General features: G+C 43.3%; 1 protein-coding gene across 1 annotated transcript; it reads right to left on the minus strand.

Annotated features, from left to right (window-relative positions):
• Positions 1-4,508: 4,508 nt before the first annotated feature.
• ift43 (intraflagellar transport 43 homolog (Chlamydomonas)) lies at positions 4,509-18,745 on the minus strand. Its single transcript, XM_083997877.1, has 9 exons — positions 18,667-18,745; positions 17,364-17,465; positions 14,532-14,602; positions 12,076-12,111; positions 11,170-11,216; positions 5,938-6,010; positions 5,141-5,216; positions 4,946-5,008; positions 4,509-4,684 (listed from the first exon to the last, which is right to left on the minus strand). The coding sequence occupies exons 1-9, from the start codon at positions 18,709-18,711 to the stop codon at positions 4,571-4,573; spliced, it is 627 nt and encodes a 208-aa protein (XP_083854003.1). The 5' UTR covers positions 18,712-18,745; the 3' UTR covers positions 4,509-4,570.
• Positions 18,746-19,518: the final 773 nt, after the last annotated feature.

Here is a 19,518-nt window from a genome sequence, read left to right on the forward strand (position 1 = left end):
TGGGACTGGCCCCCGGCCCCCCCATCACAGATGCCAGGAGAAGGCTGAGACTCTGGCGAAGCCCTGCTGGGAGGGTGGTGGGCCGGAACAGGTGCAATCTCAGCCCCCTCGATCCCCTCTGTCAGCACCTCGGCGGTGGAGCCCTCGCGCTCTTCCTGTCCTCGCTCCTTCTCATTCACACACTTGAGAGGTGTTGTGGTGGTGGTGGTGTGTGTGTGTGTGTGGGGAGGGGGAGGGGGGGACGACCAGCCCCTCCCTCTACCCAGCAACAAACCAGGCATCACAAGCGAGGACCAGACGCAGTTCTCTGGCTGTGTCGTGACTTCCTCTCATAAGGAACAAAACTAAAAAAAATAGAAAAAAGTACCAAGTTCAAAGCACAGTAGCAGAAGTGGATGTTTGTGACCCTGCGAGGGCAAATTGTGGAGTTGTGTTGACTCAGGCGTTTTCCTCTGCTGGCCATGATAAGCTCCTGGGCTGACCTCGCCACTGCCAGAGGGGCCAACACAACCCGCTCTCCCATCAGCCCTTACTTTATCGCCAGCAGCCACAAGACAAAGAGGTTCTGCCGTGTACCTGCTGCGGCCGGAAACCCGTGTGATGGAAAGAGTTTATGACAGAAGGGGGAGCGTGGTGAGGCCCAACAGGCCACCTTGACCTGTCCCCGCTCGGAGGACCTTGGTGAACCTTCTCCCCGGCAGTGCCCCCCCCCCACACAGCGACCTGGACACTCCAACCCCCACTGAATTATTATCATAATTTCCCAGAGAGGCAGCGCAGGGCCTCCGTGCCTAGAGAGGCATCCATGTTTTACAGAATGTTTTGTGTTTTATTGCCTTTAAGTCACTCATAGGCCAGCGGAGAGGGCTCACAATGATAAGAAAACCAGTCATGTGAAAAATGAAGGACCTCGCGTACAGGACTGAGAGGTGAAGAAGGGAAATAATAAAATACATGACAAATGTGGAGCTGGACTGTATTTCATGTTCAAACCCGTCTCGCCTCCCAACCCTCGGCCGCACTAAAAAACATATGAGGGGGAAAGAGGGAAATGATAATAATGAATTCAGTTAATCTCACAGTTACCAAAAGAACAGAAGCAGTTTTTTTTGTTCTCTTCCCCCTTCTCATGGTTTATACTTGAAAAAAACAATCCCAGTCCTCTCAGTCCCCCTCCCGGGTCCTTTGACAACATGACGGCCGTAAGATGCCCAGGGGCATTCCAAGCTGCCACCGTCCCCGCCATTTCATGTCCGAGCCCACCTGGGGTAAACAAAAAAGGACTTGGAGCGATAGAATATTAACTAAAGAAGAGAGGGGGAAAATAGCACTGACAAAACTGAAAATACTTTTCAACCCATCAAACTTTAGGTCTTAAAAAATATCACTTTCATTGTCTCTTTTGTGGAGTAATGCCCCCTCCTCTCCACCAATCCCCTGCGGGCTTTTAAAGGTGCAGTATATGAAAAATAAAACATCTGTTTAATCTAGCTATTTCAAAGGCAAATCCCCTTTTGATCAAAAAATGATATTGATCTGACTGCCTTAGTTGTGTGGTGAGGATTTCTCCTTTAAACTTGAAATATCATGAAGTCTTTGTGCTAAATCAATACTGTGGCTGCTTTTTGAGGCTTGTTTCAAAGGGCACAAGATCCATTTGAATATGGTTGCATTTGCATTTATTATTTCTACCATCAGAATTCAAATTGACCTTGCATATATTTATGTTACAAATTAATGTGTAAAACATAATCTCGGCCTAACATGAAAAGCTGGTGGTCTTTATGCTCTTGCCTTTTTAAACTGATAATAACTCTCTTGTGGCTGGTTCAAGGCATCTGACTGATGCAGCGCTGCTCAGGTCAGCTACAGGGAACCTGTGACAGGCACGCGGCCCCTGGTGGAATGAACTGGTCCTAATACTCCTTGAGCTTTAGCGTGTCTGTCCTCACCCCTCACTCTGTGTCTGAGGGGCCCTGACGTCGGGCCCCAGCTATCTCCACATCTTCCCATTTTCTTTAATTACACTTCAGCATATTGCTTTTGGGCCATATGGAAGGCAGATATTGAGACGAGATAAGATGTATAAACTTCTGTCAACACCACAGCATATTAGCTAGAGCTGGAAGCATATTATCCCTTTTCTATCCTTCCAATTAGCGCCCAATATCAAAATACATTAAGACAGGCCTGTCAACAAGGAGCGGGAAAACATTACATTAATGGGGCCTTCGTCCGTTTTTTTTATTAAAATTGTATTACTTCCTCGCATTTGTTTTCTTTGCCACAAAATGAAAAGTCATTTCCACCAAGGGACCCAATAAAAACACAGATAAATTACCCATTAAAACCCAGTGGCCTGAGAACTCCCTGTGCTCAGCTGGTCCATAGTGGCCTCAAGGTTTTACAGTGGGTCTAACAAACTGCTGCTTTTGAAAAAATAAACAGTGTAGATTCACACGAGAAAACTTTTCTGAGATTCTGTGTGGCACGGCGTCGCATGTGTACCATCACATCAAAAGGATTTTAAACATTGTGTCACTACAGCAACATTTTGAATGAAATATCGGACTACAGAAACAAGCATGAAGCAATGTGGAATTTTTCTTATAGCAGTAATAGCTCCATTATTTTAATAGAAAAATGTCATGGAAAAACAAATGACACCCATGTGTGGCCTGTATGGTCTTATCTGATATACACAGTATCATTGTGTGAGCTACCCTCCCAGTGATACAATGTTCGTCTGAAAGCTTCCGCCATAACTACAAAGCTCTCCAAAAGCACAACTGTCTTCCTCGCTAGAAATAATGTATATATAGCATTCCTGTTGACGTGATTGAATTCAGTGCACCCAGACAATGAGAGGTCATTGACAGCCGTACTGCAGCATCAGGATATACTGTACAGAGGCAGCTGAGAGACAGGGAGAGAATAAAGGAGGAGAAGAGAGCAGCAGGATGAGGGAGTGGGAAGAGGTCACTTTGAGAAGCTGGATGCAAGCACATGCCAAACAGCGTCTCTGGATCTCTCTCTCTTTCTATAATCCCCTCTCTGATCCACCGATGCTCGGGCCAATCATTTGAGGCCGGCCGCAACCCGTGATCACTGGGCCCTAATCTGAGTCCCCGGCCCGTCCGCAGTCCACCTCAGACAGCACCGGCCGGCTGCCAGCAGAGGAGTGGCAGGCTTAGCCTTCTCCAGAGAGACAGCTAGAGGTTGTCTCTACATGGATGGGCACTTCGCAGCTCGGCAGGGGCGGGAGGAAGGGGCAACATAGCAGCTGCTCAGGGCATATGGGCAGAATTCATTAGGTCTGGCTAAATAAGCCAATTGTGGAGGTGGTAAAAAAAAAACTGTGCATTTGTAGGTCTGATAGAGAAACAGCAACAGAGATCACTCATTGAATTTGAGCACTGAGCGCAAATATTCTGCCACACAAATATTCTGAGCACAAATATCCTGTGTGATTTGTGGTTTGTCCTGAGGTATTACACTTGATGAAGTTGATTCAAGGCCCATCAAATGAAAAAAAAATCTGGATCTATTTGTGATGGCCAGTGATTGAGCTGTTAGATGCATAGATCGTGTGTCCTTGAGGACTTTGCTGTGCATCTCCAAATGCCATGAGACCGCTCTCTGCCTCAGAAATAAACCTAATCACAATCTGTAAATGTTACAGCTGTTTCTCTAATAGACCTGGCCTGACTTTGGAGGCCGGCTTTTATATTCACACACATGAACCAAAGACAAAACTGAATGCTGATACATGTCACCAGCACGTGTGACATGCAGGCATGATCTATAATGAAATTCATAAAATATATACAATTTTGGGCCAATATCCAAGATGCAATGTCCTGCGGCCTGTGCTCTCCAGACTTCATTTAGTTATCACACTGTTGTGAAGATTTGTTTTTTTCACTTTAGAGACCAGATACCTGACAACAGCAGCTGTCTTCTGTCAGACTTACATCCATTCCTCTTTATCCAGCAAAAAGGTATAATGTATGCTAATCCCCCAGGTGTCAATAGGAACTCTGTTCAATGCATTTGAGATAATAGTGAAGAAGGGGTTGCTCCTATCGAAGAGCTGGAAGATAAAGTCAATGGCACGGTCAATAACAATAAGGTTGTAGGCTTTAATGAGGAATGTTAATTTGAACACAATCAACTGGATTTCAGCTTAGCTGATTATCAACCTTGGACTTGTATGAGGGTGTTGATAATGCTGGCAGTTACAGGGAGGGCATTTTTACTTGTGACAGCTATTTTTAGGGGGCTTTTCAGACAGACTTCTATAGCCTTTTGGCTGTTTAAGTTAAAAACTAACATAAAAAAGGTTGAAAGTCAAAGATATTGAGGGCCACACAACACTGCACTGTCCACTGCTTTGTAAACTTTATTTAAAAAATAGAAGAAATGCTGTATATACACGTTAGAGAATATAAATCCTGGATAACAAACAGTAATTAAAGTTAATATAACCAAAGTCACTGGCCCTGCTGTGTAATGGCCATTCACCCAGTTCCCACTGGAGCCATTTAAAGCCTCAGTCCAAACTTCCTCCTCATGTTACAGGCAACGCGGCCTGCTGCTCCTCACTCTCTCCTTGATCCCATTCCATCAGCAGCTCTGAGGACACCTCTGTAAACAGATGATCCCAGTCCCAGCTCACATCATCCTGCAGAGCAAAAGAGAGACAAAAGAGAGGGAGAAAAGAAGAATTAGAGAGGCAGAGGGTGACATACAAAGAAAGGGAGCATGGGGAGCAGAGGGAGCAAAGAGAGGAGAATGGGGGAAGGAGAGCAGAGGGTGTTAATGTACACATCATAAATCTTGATTACCTGGGAGACAGAGTGGCAACCTCCCCTGGTGCTCTAGAAACAGCTGGACAGGCCTTCGCTGGAAGCTCACAAGCTATATTTACTAAAAACTCACTCACCTCCTTCACCTCCTGCTCTGGTGCTAAAACCTTGGTGAGGAGCTTCAAGTCGATCTCTCCGTCCTAAAGAAGGAGAGCAGCAAAATTCACTTAGCTTGCACAAACAGAGGTGATGCTAGTTGCAAAAATTAAACAGTGAACGAGCCGAGACATGAGAATATCAAACAAATCTAAAAATAAATGTTCTTGACTTACTAGGGTCTGAAAGGCAGAGTAATACTTCAGATCGTTGTCCAGATCTCTGTAGGTCATTACCCGGTTCACCTGGACGCTAACAGGGCGACGGAGAGTCAGACGCAGACATAGACTTGTACAACACAGCATCCTGACTGCAGAAGTTTTTACCTTACCGGAAAAACCATGACTGAGAAGTAGCTTTGAAGAAGTTTGGAGTTTGTGCACAATGAGGCTCCAAGACTTCAAGCAAAGACCACAGAGAGCAGGAGATGGTTGCCAAGTGGTAAACGCTTCAAATTGAAACCCAGCTGCTTATCTGTGGGTTGGAATTAAGTGGGGGGGGGGCTCTCAAAGTGGCCGGGGCCTAGCAGTGCATGCCAGTCCTACTTACTGCACATTACACGCTACATTGCCCCCGCAATGAGTTCAATGTGGATATTATCTCGCACAGAGAGCAAGCCCCAGCCTAATAACCTCCACCGCTGTCATAGCCTTGCTACATATTCGACACATGTCGGCGTGTCTCTCACTGCCCTGTAAATCAAAGGGCCCAGTTAGTAAGGACCCTGGTAACAGAGTTGCATAAATCATACCCAACTGTTATTTCACAATTTCAGCCGATAAAGCAAGACACTCTACAACGGCACGAGTGGAGGACAGGTAACCATCAAAGTCACCGGAGCAGGCGAGTGATGTCGTGTCCTGTGCACGGACAGAGGTTACCTGTCATACATGGGTCTGGGGAACAGGCTGTTGTATGAATCCTGAGCGTTAAGGACCAACTTTAGCTCATGAGTCTAAAAGGTGTACACTACCTCGGAGGAACCGCAATTTGCATGGTGAGGTCTTCTTCCTGCACTTCATCAAGATCTGGAATCACTGGGATGTCTGAAAAGCAAAAGCACAGACTGCATTTAACAGATCTGTTTACATTTTAAATTGTGTCCAACTGTGGGAAAGTCTCATCAGTCGCCAGATGACAGAATCATTTATAAAGAAATGCAGTCAGTCCCCTGTGTACGGCTTCAAAAACCGTGCATTTCTGTGAGAGTGTGTTTATGTGAGATGCGTACGTCTGTGTGGCACTTCTCTCCCCTCCCTCTCTCTTGCTACATTCTCATAAGAGCTGCCCTGTCACAATAGCCATGCGGCCATGAATATTCAGGAGGCGAGGCGGCAGCTCTTCCTGCTGTGAGAGGGCCGCTGGCCAGGGGCTCCCCAGAAAGCACCCCCTGCTACCTTAGCATTTGGGCCCTGTCAGCGCCACCCACCCCCAGGACCTGCAGTGGCCGGTAGGCCGACCTCCATGTCCACTCTGCCACTCCGACTGGGGCGGCATCCAGCCATGTGCAAGAGTATTTGCTTGCGGGCCCATCTGTGTGGGGTCGGAAGTCACAGTGCGGCCTGGCAGGGGCTGCGGTGCCAGGAGCCGCCAGCCCGCTGCTCAAACAGTGGGAACCCACTTTAATTGGCAAAACGCAACAGGACAGAGGATGGCTCCACTCCCAAGAAGGACAGGGCAAACTTTCACAGCATTTTTCAGATGGACATTTGTTGAAGCAGGGAAATAAGAGAGGTATAATAAAGGATTAGAAGAATTGGTTGGAAATAAGATAAGTGGTTAATAATGAATAAAGGGACTGACTGAAATGTGTTCAAAGATTTCGTGCTTTACATTTATTATCAAAGGGGAGTGTATAACTTGAGAAAAATGTAGGGCACAAAAATCAACTGTTTTGCCAAAAATTGAGTCAATGTTATAACGTCTGTCAATGTCAGTAAAGCTTAAGAGATGATGGTGGACTGCAGGAGACAAAGGCAGTCTGCAGCTTCAGCTTCTTGAAACCTCGTGTAAACGTGTCTTGGTCACAACAAAACGACACCGCGGTGAAGAAAGTTCACCCGTAGCTCTTGTTTCCCGAGGAGACTGAGGAAGTACACGGCAGCATCGTCATGAACCTCTACAGGTGCTGCTGATGGGCAGCATCACCATCCCATAAGTAACTACAACAACAGACTTCAGACCATTCAGGATATCTTCATCCAGCGGTGCCTGCAGATGGCGCACAGCATCATTAAGGACCAGTCAGCGAGCGCACAAACCACTAGATGATACAGGAGCACGGCTGCATGAACCAGCAGACCTGAAGACAGTTTTTACCATCAGGCTTCTCCTCATACATCTAAATATTCTACATTACATATTTGCTTACCTGCTTGTCTGCACTGTTTACTGCACTTCTTACGCAAAAATGCAATCAACCATGAGCTATACCACTATTCACCTCATCTTTATATTTTTTCTTAATCCTGTACTATATTTCATATGACTAGTGCTCTTATTGCTGAGCTGATTTGTTGTTTCACTGCACCGTTTGAACCTGTGTTAACCTGCATCTGACAATACAACTGAAACTGGAACTGAATTGAACAATCTACATTTTTTGTAATAAAGACAGATGCCAAAAGCTTTGCACACTTCACAAGTGTTGTAATGGAAATTTTTATGTTTATGACCCTTGATTGAACTTTGAAGATGTATGCTCATGAACTTTAAGTGAACTTCAAAGAAAGTGGAAGTTGCACTTTTCTGCTGTATGCAGGGCAATATGCAGGTGTCCGTCTTGGTTCCTGTTATTTTGTGATGATTACGCGTAAAGCAGTTGTCTCCATATCCAAAACCATGGTGAGATGTCAACCAGATGTCAACATGCTGACCTTCAGTTAGAGACAACCACTCTCTTCCTGCCTTTTCATATAATACGAGTTAACCTTATAATAGCCCGATGATATGTCAAAAGCGCTAAGTGCAAACTTGTACTATGCAAACTTATTCTGCAAGAATGCAATAATGTTATTGGACGTGGCTCCTTCTCGCTCTTGTGCCTATGTAACCTGATGTAACCAAATCTCAGTGTGCAGTTTCTCGTACAGACTTTAGTGTGTATGACAGTCCACAAGTACTTAAAGTGAAACCTCATTTTGCTGGACTTATTATTTTCTCTCACACAAGTTAAAGGAAATTTCCACAACAGTGTACTTGTACAGAAACAGTGTTAACTTTGAGATGTATCTTTCGTGTACTATATTTTCTGAGGAGGCAGCAGGCTGCACATCCTTATTAGCTCCACACCTGAGTGTTGACACAGTGACACAGACAGAGCGAGGGGGAGAGGAAGCAAAGAGGGAGGAACAGACAGATAGGGAGAGAAAAAGAGAACTGGACTGCATGAAGAGGGTTGTCAGTAATCTCTAACCACAGTACTGCACCCTGAGGGGAAAGTCAATAGAGGAGCTAAATAGAGGTGAAGAGATGGAAGTCTGCATCTGATGTGTGGAAATATCTTGGCATCTATGTCACCATTCCGTCAAAATAACTCCTGAAAATAAAGTGGAGTTGGGGAAAAATATCGATCATTGATGGTACAGTATATTTCTGTGCTCCATAAAAGTTACAGAGCAGGTGGAGTGGCGAGAAATTATTTTGATTCTGAACATATTTCTCAGACAGAGGAGGAATTCTGACGACCACTTGGTCAAAACCTAACCCATCAACTTTCCACTGATAACAAAACCTCACCCTCTGTTGATAACTTATTTCTTTCTCTTTTTTAATTAAACCAAATTAAAAATGCCACGCTCGTTTAGCTGCTGACAAGATTCATCTGTGTTTCTGATATCCAAATAAATGCAGGCGCGGGTATTTCATATTCATGAGGCCCCGGTGACACTTTGTCCTCTCATTTACAAAGCACAGCGTTCAGCAGAATCCGTCCCCCCTGGACCCCCAATCAAATTTAATGGTCTTAGTGCAATGACATCAAAAAGCCTTGCTGTCCAACTCTTTGCAAACAGCTTCCTGGATTGTCTTTCTGTCCACACGAGCCCTTTTTCATTTCAGCCACTAATGCACTGTTAACACACTCCATGAGGGTTCAATGTGACGCAGAGAGGCATATGCTGTCTATATGCAAAGTCCATTATTAAGTGGGGAAAAAAAGAACAACATTTTTAAATGAGCTTTAAATTCAACCTATTACTGGAGGTCAAGCAGGGCGTCAAAGCAGCTGCAAACAAGCCAGTGTTTTCATCTGATGCAGAGGGCAACTCCATCAGGAGGAGATGTCTCTCCTCAGCACGGCACACATCACCTGCTCCGACTTCCTTCCCTCGGCTGGACGTGTATCAATGTGGCTTTTGTTTGGCAGTGAGCGGGGCCGCGCGTATCCTTATTACACGGTCGTGTCCGGCTTCCTCGCTGAAGCATGTAAATATCAAAAGGGGATAATTTGCTGTGAATGTAGACACACTCCCGGCAGGCACACGCCGGTCAGCGACTTTGGAGAACAGGACGTCTCTCCACATCGCTACGCATGGGTCCAGTCAAATGATTACCTAGGCACAGAATCCATTTGAAATGGCTTATGGGACAATATTCGACACATCGCCCGACTGAGAGCAAGACACTGAGACATGAAACACCTGAGTGTGTTTTTGCGATACTGGTGCTATTTTAAGTGACCAGTAGGAGGCTGTGGGGGCAGCTGATGGGGAGATGGGAGAAAGGGACTGAGCTAGCCTTCTCTCTCTCTTTCTCCCTCTGTGCTTGTAGCCAGTGGACATAAGGGATAAGGGTAGAGGACATAATCAAGATCGCAGGGGCTATCTCACTAACCCTCAGCACTGTAATTTCCAATGCCCCTGCCTCCGGCTCTGTATTAAGAGGTCTCCCTCCACAGAGTAATAATCTTTCCGGCGGCATTAACTGCAAGAGAACCAAACCTCTCAACTCTTCATATTGTCAGCTCACTGGCTAAAATGGCCAGTGTGCCGACAATATAACATTATGTGTGTGTGTGTGTGTGTGTGTGTGTGTGTGTGTGTGTGTGTGTGTGTGTGTGTGTGTGTGTGTGTGTGTGTGTGTGTGTGTGTGTGTGTGTGTGTGTGTGTGTGTGTGTGTGTGTGTGTGTGTGTGTGTATGAATACATATACTCTGTAGTGCGTTAAGCCCTGAAGTTTGTGTCTACAAGTCGTTCTTATTTATCATTTTCAGTTTTGTAAGACATTTGTAATAAGTTTCCCACTTTTGACACCATGTAGCAACAAGTTTCGTAAGTGCTTATAAATACAGTATACAATACAACATCAAGGGTGAAACATACAATAATAGAACGATTTTAAAAAGCCATTTGACAGGATGAAAAAAATCTATTTTTTCAAATATTAATAATTAGTAATTATACTGATATTGATGTCTTGAGATGTAGAAATTATTTTTCGTGGTAAGCCTGTGTTGCATGTATTACAATATTCTGAACTTTAAAAAAGAAAAAAAAAAAAAAAGTGATGCTGGGCATTTTTACAATAAACAGAAACAACAAGCCAACCAAACCTTTTTTGTATTCAAAATAAATGGTATTTGTTCATAAATCATTGAGAATTTCTTAAGAAGAAGGACTTAAGGAGGTTTATTTTCTACAATGAATTTCAGTTGGGCGCTCTCATAACGCTGTTAACCTGTCGATCCTGAGGCAATTACCTGTTTTCAAGCTGCAAAATAGAACAATTATCCTTTGTTGAAACCCCCCACCAGTCCTGACTGTGTTGTGGTGTGCAGAGTTGGGCCCTCAGGTGACTCAGTCAAAGCAGTAATGTAACCACTAGATCTGTATTCATCAGCATCTGCCTGACACTCTGTGTGTGCACGTGTGTGACTAACTGTGTTGCTCTGGGTGGTGAGGGAAACACTTAAATCCTGTCACAGCATTCTCCATCAACTATGAATCTAACCTTATTTAATGAGCATATGCACGTGTCATTTTCATCAAAGGGGCCGCGCTTATACAATGTCACACGCCCAGTGGTCAAAGGCAGAGTTCTAACACATGAATCCATGCTGGATCCAAAGAGAAATATGCATAAGAATGATCTGACTGCCTGCTTATCTGCTCTACTTCCAGAGGATGAATGTGCCGTGGAGGCACTGGAGGGCTCCTCTTTACCTGTGAGGAGAGACACAGAGTGGGGTATTGCAAGGGTGCTCTTACCTCCTTCATCATCTGATCCCTGGGGAGTTTGTGGTCGAAGGCGGCGGCTGTAGAAACAGGAAGTGGGAGAGTATGAATTATTTAATGCTTACAAAAACGAAGCCCTATGGTGAGGTCATCACAGGGAGTGGGTGACTTGGCTCCTGGGTTACTTTTCTTTGATAACAGGCCTGTCTTTTGGGTTTTTTTGTCTTGTCTTTCTCTCATGGCAGACAGGATGTTTGCTCAGTATGCTACAGTCTGACTGGACTACAGAGCAGTGGCCTCTGCCAAAAGGCACTGATGGCGCTATGAGACTCTGTTGTGCTGTCTGGGTGACCAGCCTGAATGCCCTGTACAAGATCACCTCTAGGAATTAAAACAAAAACAAAAACAAGCCCAGCTGGAGCAGCAATCTGAATAAGTCTTACTAAGACAAGACAGTTGTGACAGAAGCACAACAGAGGGGATTTTTCAGCAGGGTAACACCTTTAGTTTCACACAAAGCCTCTGCCTGACTACAGCCGTTGAGGCGCTGGGCTCCGACTGCGATGATGAGTAAAACATGCACGACTACGTCCTCTACCTGCCTCTCCTCATGGTGATGTCTATTCTAGTCACAGAATGATGTGAGGAAGGGTAGGGGGGTAAAAAACTAGAATAACAGGAAAACTTGGCTCCTTACAGCAATAAAAGTGATGACAACTCAGTCACGCTGTTTTTTAATCATGTTAAGTGATTGTTCTTGGAACGCAGGGATTAGCTGCAACGAAGGACAATCTGAAAGTACAGCGCCATTTCCACTTTATTACAAAGGAACCAAAACATGAAAACTGACCTGTTTTTATTTACACACACAAAAATGTAGCTGTAACTGAATTCAATCAGCGACTCTCAAATGTGGGTGAGGTGTCTGAGTTGACTTACTCTTCCAGGTCCTCAGCTGCATGTCTTCTTGAAGATCTGTGTATCAGAAGAAAATTAATTTAATTAATCACACGTTTCCTTCCATCTAAAACCTCTAGATAGCAACTGCACATCTTCTTCATCTGTATTTAAAGATAGTAAGTCTGCTACATCAGACACAGCGTGGTCTGAAACGGTTGGGTCTTCTCTCCTCTCTGTTTTCTCGGCCTTATCTCCTGCTGGATCCGACGGCTATTTTCAGACTTTTCTCCATTTACACAGCTCAGCTTGAACAGAGGACGCCAGACACCAAAATACTGTATTTTGACACTTCTCCACCTCACCCCGGTATTTTTAGCACACAGTCTGTTTTAAGATCAGTCTTGACACCCAGGAAAAGCAAATTGTTGCCACACTATTATTATTTTTAAGATTTAACCATAAGAATTTAAACATATCAATCATCAATAAGAAATAAATCAATGCGGCGTTAAGTCTTATTTGTGTGGTATGTTTTGATTAGTTGACTAAAATGTGTGCTTTTTCATGACACTTAATAATACTCTTTGTACATTTCCTAGTTGAGTAGTGCCCCCTCCTGGTTTTAAAGGTAATACATTCAGTGCTATTACAGTATATCTACACAAATCTAAACACAACACAGTGCTTATTACAATAAATCAGCCCCACTGTTGGTATCCCATTTTTAGTGGCCCCGAACACAGTGACATTGATGGAAAATAAATTATAGCTCTTACATCACAGGTATCATACATCCACAAGATAATTTATCTCACTTTATTTTTTTCAAATTCTATATGAAGGCTTTTTGTTTGTTTAAGCACTTACTGTAAGGGCTGAAGATTTTGTATGCTGTAGAGATTGTAACGTTTGTGATTTTGAGCTTCATAAACAAAACTGCCGCGAGCTGACAGTGAGAACAAACTGCATTTCAATCCAAGTTCAATCCTCACCACATAAAACACATGAATGCTGCTGCATAAACCTAATTCTGTTATGTAAAGAAGGACATTTGAGTACATCATATATAAATCTTTTAAACCACACCTCACCGTCCATTAATATAAACTAGCATTCAAATTATAACGTACTGTGCTGAACAAGTGAACTGGAATAAGTAAAACCTTCTTAATTCACCTTTTTGAGGCCAGACAAAAAACTAAGGGAGCAAGTGATGAAAACTAAAAATTAGCTAACAAATTCTCAGCCAATTATCTTCACTCCTGCTTTGTCTGTCTTACACTGTACATGCTGTCTGATCCCAGCCCAGCAGCCCTGAAGGTACTGGAGTCCAACCAGGCAGGGCAAAGAGGAGCTGAGGGAGCCTACCTGCCTGCCCTTGGACTGTGTCCTGTCTGGGGGGCGGGGGTGGCGACACTTAAGACACATTACAGGCCCCTTGATTAAGACTCATGTAAGGCAAAGCGATAGACATGGTAAAACTGTCTAGAAAAAGTTGTTAGGGATAAAATATATTGTGACAACCTGGTTTCAAAGGTTCATCAATAAACTGACAGATCATTTAGTGTCAATTAGAAGTGATAGATCGACAAATCCCGGGATTTCTGCGCTGGGATTAGTGGGAGGAGGACGGCGGTGATTGAGCATGAGGGGTGACATTGAAGGGAAAAGTCCTTGCTGGTTCCAGGGGGGACCATTACTTACTTTGTTTCAGAGAGGATCAATGCACGTGCAAACCCCTTTCACACCTCCTGTATTTCAATCGCTTTGAGACTGGGTATCAAGCTGGGTTACGTAAAGGCAGAGAAGCGACACGCTGACCTTCTGTGAGAAAGGAAAGATCTATTGAGTTTGCTGTTTTCCCTGCTTGCACTAACGGTGCAGTAAACTACGCAAATAAGCACAATTGACTGAGCCTGTTCACTTCAATGCATCTTCTGTGCTCTCACCTCCACCGAGACTGAAGAAAAGAAGCAGGGTGGCAAGTGAAGGGAGACAAAAGAACGAGAGAGGTAGTTCTACAGTATAATAAAAAGTCTAATGTTCAGTTAGTCATGTGCAGTATTTACAATTGGATTTGTTAGATGTAGCCCAAAGCTTTTGGTAAGCAGCCTCCATCTGTTCCAAATATTTCATGAATTCTCCATGTTGTGCTCCCCATGTAAAGAGCAGACTGCAGTGGTAAGGGGTGATTAAGTGGCTTGAACCCCTGTGATGAAGTGGCTAGCTGACTAACAGTGCCCTCCTGTGGCTGATGCATTAACCATGTCAATTACCGCCTTGCTCACAGATGAAGACGAATGGAGAGTTGCCTGCTCGGACAGGCTCCCTCTAACCTTGTTGATTCACTGCCTGAGTGCCAAATATGCACTGATAAATAAGCTCATTCAACAGCATGAGAGTTCATTAATAACACATAACCCAAGACCACAGCTCCAGGTCCGTGCTTTCAGTTCAGGCACGGGGGATTGGGGGGGAAAGGTGAAGATACGTACTTGGCAGACCCAGACCCAGAGCTTTCTTCTGCCCAGCCGCCCTGCCGCCGGGCCGGTTTAGGGGGAGGGTGCTGGAAGGAGAGAGAATTTTTAATAGTAAACAGTTTAGCTTTCTTCTTCTTTATTCATTCATATTTGGAAGCACATCACTTACCTACTGTGCATTATTATCTGTCTTATTCTATTTTATCTATTCATTTCTTCTTTCTAATTCTTCTTGATTTACCGCTATGTGCTGCTTAGGATGGGAGTACCATGGACTAAATTTTGTTTATTAGACAATGACAACAATAAAGTTATCTTATCTTAACAGTGATTTGACCTTAATCTAGAAAATAAAGCATGAGACTATAAACATCTGAACCTCGCCTTAGCAATATTTATTTGACATAGTGATCAATAGACTGTATTTGGTGTCTTACAGTATTAAGGTTAAAATGCATTTATAAACAAGAAACATGTAATAGAAAAGTCTTATTTAAGTTTGACAACTGCCAGTAGAGGGCTCTCTTGTCTACAACAGAAAAGCAAGATCTCTACAGGAAAAGCAGACCACAAAGCTTAGCATCCGTGTAAAAGTTTAAATGTCTGCTAAAAAAAATTTCTAAAGAAAAGTTATTTTTCAATTTTCAAGTCCAAAATTTAAGCTTAAAGCTAAAAGGCTCCTGTACAATAAACAATATGCTCGGCATGTGGAGCGCAGAGTCTTCTCTACGCACCCCATTGTTTTGTTTATTATAGTTTTCAATACTGTCCATTTCCAGTACCAAAACATATGGAGCAGAGTGTGGGAACGGCTGGGGCCTGTAGGTCTGACCCTAAAATAGATTCACAGGAAAAAATGACCTTCTCCCTCTCATTCTTTGATTCTGAAAATAGTAAGCTCAGTATGCATCTCAATCCTGAGACCGGGACCCTGAGACCAGCACTTGAATGAATGAATTCCTAAGAGTGCAGGAGGGTGGGCACTAGACAAATGAATTAGACGAAAGAAAAAAGGAAAAATGCACAACATTTCTCATTACTAAATAGGGTCTGTAGAGAACAAAGTGCTCGTGAAGAATTTCTTTCCTTCGTGATGAAAGAAGAAATAATCTTTCATGGCTGGTTCCTTCACCAAAGCCATTTATAAATCTGAATGTCATCATTAAGCAGGGCAGAGGGAGGGGGAGCCGCTCTGCTCTGCTGTATAGTGCCATTAATCGAGGGAGCTGAGGCTGAACAAGCTCACTCCAATTTGTGTAATTAGTAACTGTCTCTTTATTAAGACTTAGAAAAGATTATAATAATGACAACAATGCAAAAAATCCCTCTAGTTTTTAATGCTTGGTATTTCTGACAATGACCAGTTTTTCATGAGGGACAAGATAATAAGGTCAAGTGTCTTCAAGTGTAATAAATATATCTGACAGTTATTTCACTCAACAAAAATGGAGAGGACGATAAGTGTCCTGAGAAACAAAACAAATCTCTGCCTCCAATTCTGCATGACCAAATATGAACCTCACAGTTGTAGTAAAATAGTTATGGCTGTCAAGGCAATTAGCTTAACCCTCGTGGTTTCTAATTTAGGATTCCCTGATGGTCTCCAGGGCAAGGAACTTGTGGTGGCCAAACCCTATGAGCCCATAAAAGCAATTGAGTCTTTGTTTAAAAGGATGTCAGGAATGTGACCAATCAGTTGGGTATTTTAGGCAGAAGAGGCCAGGGTTGATAAACGAAGACTGCAAATAAACCCACCCAGTCGCACGACACTCTGGAAAAATGTATTGCATGTGCACAGCAGGTCAGAGAGGGCGCGAGAATACTGGTTCATACATTAGGGAAGTTGGCCTAATTTGGGAAGATTACCCTAAAGCAAGAGCATTTCTGAAATATTTCTGCTTTGGGAATGTTGGCTGGTTTACAGTGTGCCAATCCAGGAGATGTGACTGATTCCATAAATGCCAGTGATAGTGGGGTGAAATTATTTGTTATTATTTGTTTCAACTGTCACTTCTGATCTGACTGCTGTGACATATAGCTGGTCCATAAATCAATTTAGTCTATCCTTAGCATCTTTACATCCAACATGTTTCAACAGCCAGGGATAACTACAGAAACTATATGACGACATTATAGGACAGCTTTGAGCAGTTGATGTAAAAGACAGTATTAAAATGATAATTTATGGACACTGGTGGTAGAGCCATCAGGGTGTTTATGATATAATCTGCTTGTTTTCAAATTAGTCAATTTACATGGGTACAATTACAATATTGTGTGACACTTAGGTCGAAAAAGGGTTTTACAAGCTTGTATGAAGTAGGCTAACACTTGAAAACACTTCATGCAGGCACAAGAGATCCAATACACACAAGACAATAACTGAAGCTTGAGGTGCTACTCTGAATGCTCTGTGTACAGTTTAAAACCCGCTGAAGTAGGAAAATGGCAACTCAAACATCTCTGCAAAAATAAGCACTCCATTAAACTTTATACCATGTGTGTCAAGTGGGTGTCAATGTGTGTGTGATAATGTGATAAGTGGAGAATCTCAGTAAGTCTAGATATTAAATCTAAACACCTGAAATGAAGCTCAAAATGATGGTAAATGTTAACAAATACATGTAAAGTGTTAATGAATCTAAAACTACGTAAATGGTATAAAGTTGATGCCTGGAGCAGTAGCAACAGAAGCCATGCAAAGTCACTGTTTTTCTTTTCATGCTACCTACCTCATCTTCATCCTTTGATTTATATATGAGACAAAACCAAAATGCTTATTGATGACGCTTATTGTGAGGTGAAATAATAACATGCAACTGTCTTTTGGAACATGATGATACATACTTCTCCCATTGATGCAGAGGTGGAGGACTTCCTTACGTAGCGAGAATCCTCAAATGAAGATTGATCTGCTGCGAGGCGAGCCCTTCGTCCAGATTTTGCAACCTGGGAAAGGGGAAGATTTTTTAAAATGGAAAATACATTTTGCTTAAATTGTGCAGGGCAGGATTGTCCAGTTGTACAAAATGTCCAGGTGTGAAACTATGTAGGCCTTTTCTTCGTGATAATATAGCCTACAATTTTTACTTCTTTGAATTCACATTGTGCAGATCCAGATTTAGGTATTCAACAAATGAGCATCATTTGTAGAAATTTCCTTGAAGAATGGAGCCACAACTTTGCAAATTGCTACTTCCAAAATGTGTGATGAATTATTTAAATGAGGTTTTACCAAACAATGGGATATGGAGGGGAAATCATTTGTATGATTCAATTAAAAAAAAAAGCCTACAGTATGTGTCTGTTGATGGTAACATGAGATCAGTGGGACAGTGCATTTTATAATGACCAAGGAGAGAAAAGTGAACGCAAATCTACACCTCTGTCTTAACAATGCCTATTCAGATTAGAGATAGACTGCATATAGCCTAGTAGTACATGTAGGTGAGGAGCCGAGGGTCAAATCTGAATGTATAAATGACTACAGTATCAAGCAATGTGTGAGTCCGTTCAACAACAAAATCATAAATAGCACTGCAATACTTGTGTGTAATTCAAATATGTTTAAGTGATTACCAGCAAACAGGGAGATAAAGTTTACCCCAAGCATCCTAACCAGCTGCAGTATTCCCTACACTGGGTTCAAAGATAAGAAAACTGCCTTTTATAGGGATGAGTTGTGGTGGTAGTTGAATTAAGGTAGTGATGCCAGATTATAAACGTTTTCGAAAGAGTAATAATCACAGAGAAACAGAGAGTTAAAGGCATGTATATAGAAAGCCAAACGGAAGAAACATCATCACCATAATAACACTGAGCGGTGCATGTCGGGAAGTGTCGGCTAGCAGAGCTAATCGTCTGGTTACCGCTAGCTGGGCACCCAGAGACGAGGTTTCCTGTCGTTGTTGCTCAACATTGACAAATACTAAGGTGTTTTCGGTGGAAACGTTGTGTTTGAAGAGCTATCCAACTTCCTGAGTGGTTTATGCTGAGGTTTACATGAGCTTAACTGATAGCTATGAGGCTAGGACTAGCCTAGCTGCATCGTTACAATGTGGTCCCAGCTCCACTAACTGCGCAATAAAGTCAGCGTTACGCCTGCCCTGTCGCCTAAGTGCACCCTCCGCATTTCAAGCAAGTCACTCACATTTTTTACCGTCCCAGCATTCCCGAGGTGAAAGTTATCGTCCATGTCTCTCCTCCTTCTTCAGGCTCGGGCTGACCAGCGTCTTCCTGGATATAAACAAGCGTCACATAGCAACGCTCTCCATGGTAACGCTAATCAGGAGGAAACTGCGGCGCGTCGGTCCCACTCAGTCGCCGTAAGGTCTCGCTACAAGACGACGAACAGGTAAACAAACAAACACAGAGGAAGCTTTTGTGCCAAAAAAGCAACTAGGTGTTCGTGTTGTCGCTGATACCTCGGTGGAGATTCAAGATTCATCTTACTGGGCCATGTACAACATCATAAACAAAACAATGCGGAAAGAATGGGATAAAAACAAAGATGTTTGGAGACTGACCCTCGGCATCATAACACTGATGATATATGGGATAGCCTTGTTGAAAGTTGATGTCATATAAACAGCAACAGAGGAGAGTTTGCCTTTTACCAAACAAACAGCATCTTTTCCCACAACTCCCACGTGTTTGCCATTTTTTTCTCCCTCATTTACATAGCAAAAAAAAAAAGGAAAAACATGTTTTTCTCCGGAACATCACCCCCATTAGGCCCCATTATCTCATCTACCGTGGTGGCCTGCCACATGTCAATGTCCACAGTCTGAGAAAGGAAGTCAAAGATGCCCCCACCACCACCACACACACACAGCACCCTACCCTCTCATGGCCGCTAGATGTCCCTGTGTGTGCATGTTTCAGGTGGACTATGGAGGGTCAGAACAGTAGCAGCATCTAGCGGAACCACAGCAACTGGTTGAGTTCCCTTGTGCACCCTCAAGATCCCCTTTGTTAACTTTGGCCCTCCATCTGCATTTCA

This window comes from Trachurus trachurus (genome assembly GCF_905171665.1).
Source record: "Trachurus trachurus genome assembly, chromosome: 22".
Classification (NCBI taxonomy): Eukaryota; Metazoa; Chordata; class Actinopteri; order Carangiformes; family Carangidae; genus Trachurus; species Trachurus trachurus.

Bases quoted from the DNA above. Each gene is read 5' to 3' on its own strand.
- ift43 (XM_083997877.1), bottom strand. From the start codon at position 18,711: ATGGACGATAACTTTCACCTCGGGAATGCTGGGACGGTAAAAAAT. The intron at 6,011-11,169 runs GTAAGAGCACCC...TTTGCTTTTCAG, and splicing joins GGGATCAGATGATGAAGGAG to ACATCCCAGTGATTCCAGAT. The intron at 4,685-4,945 runs GTGAGTGAGTTT...TTTGCTCTGCAG, and splicing joins CAGAGCAGGAGGTGAAGGAG to GATGATGTGAGCTGGGACTG.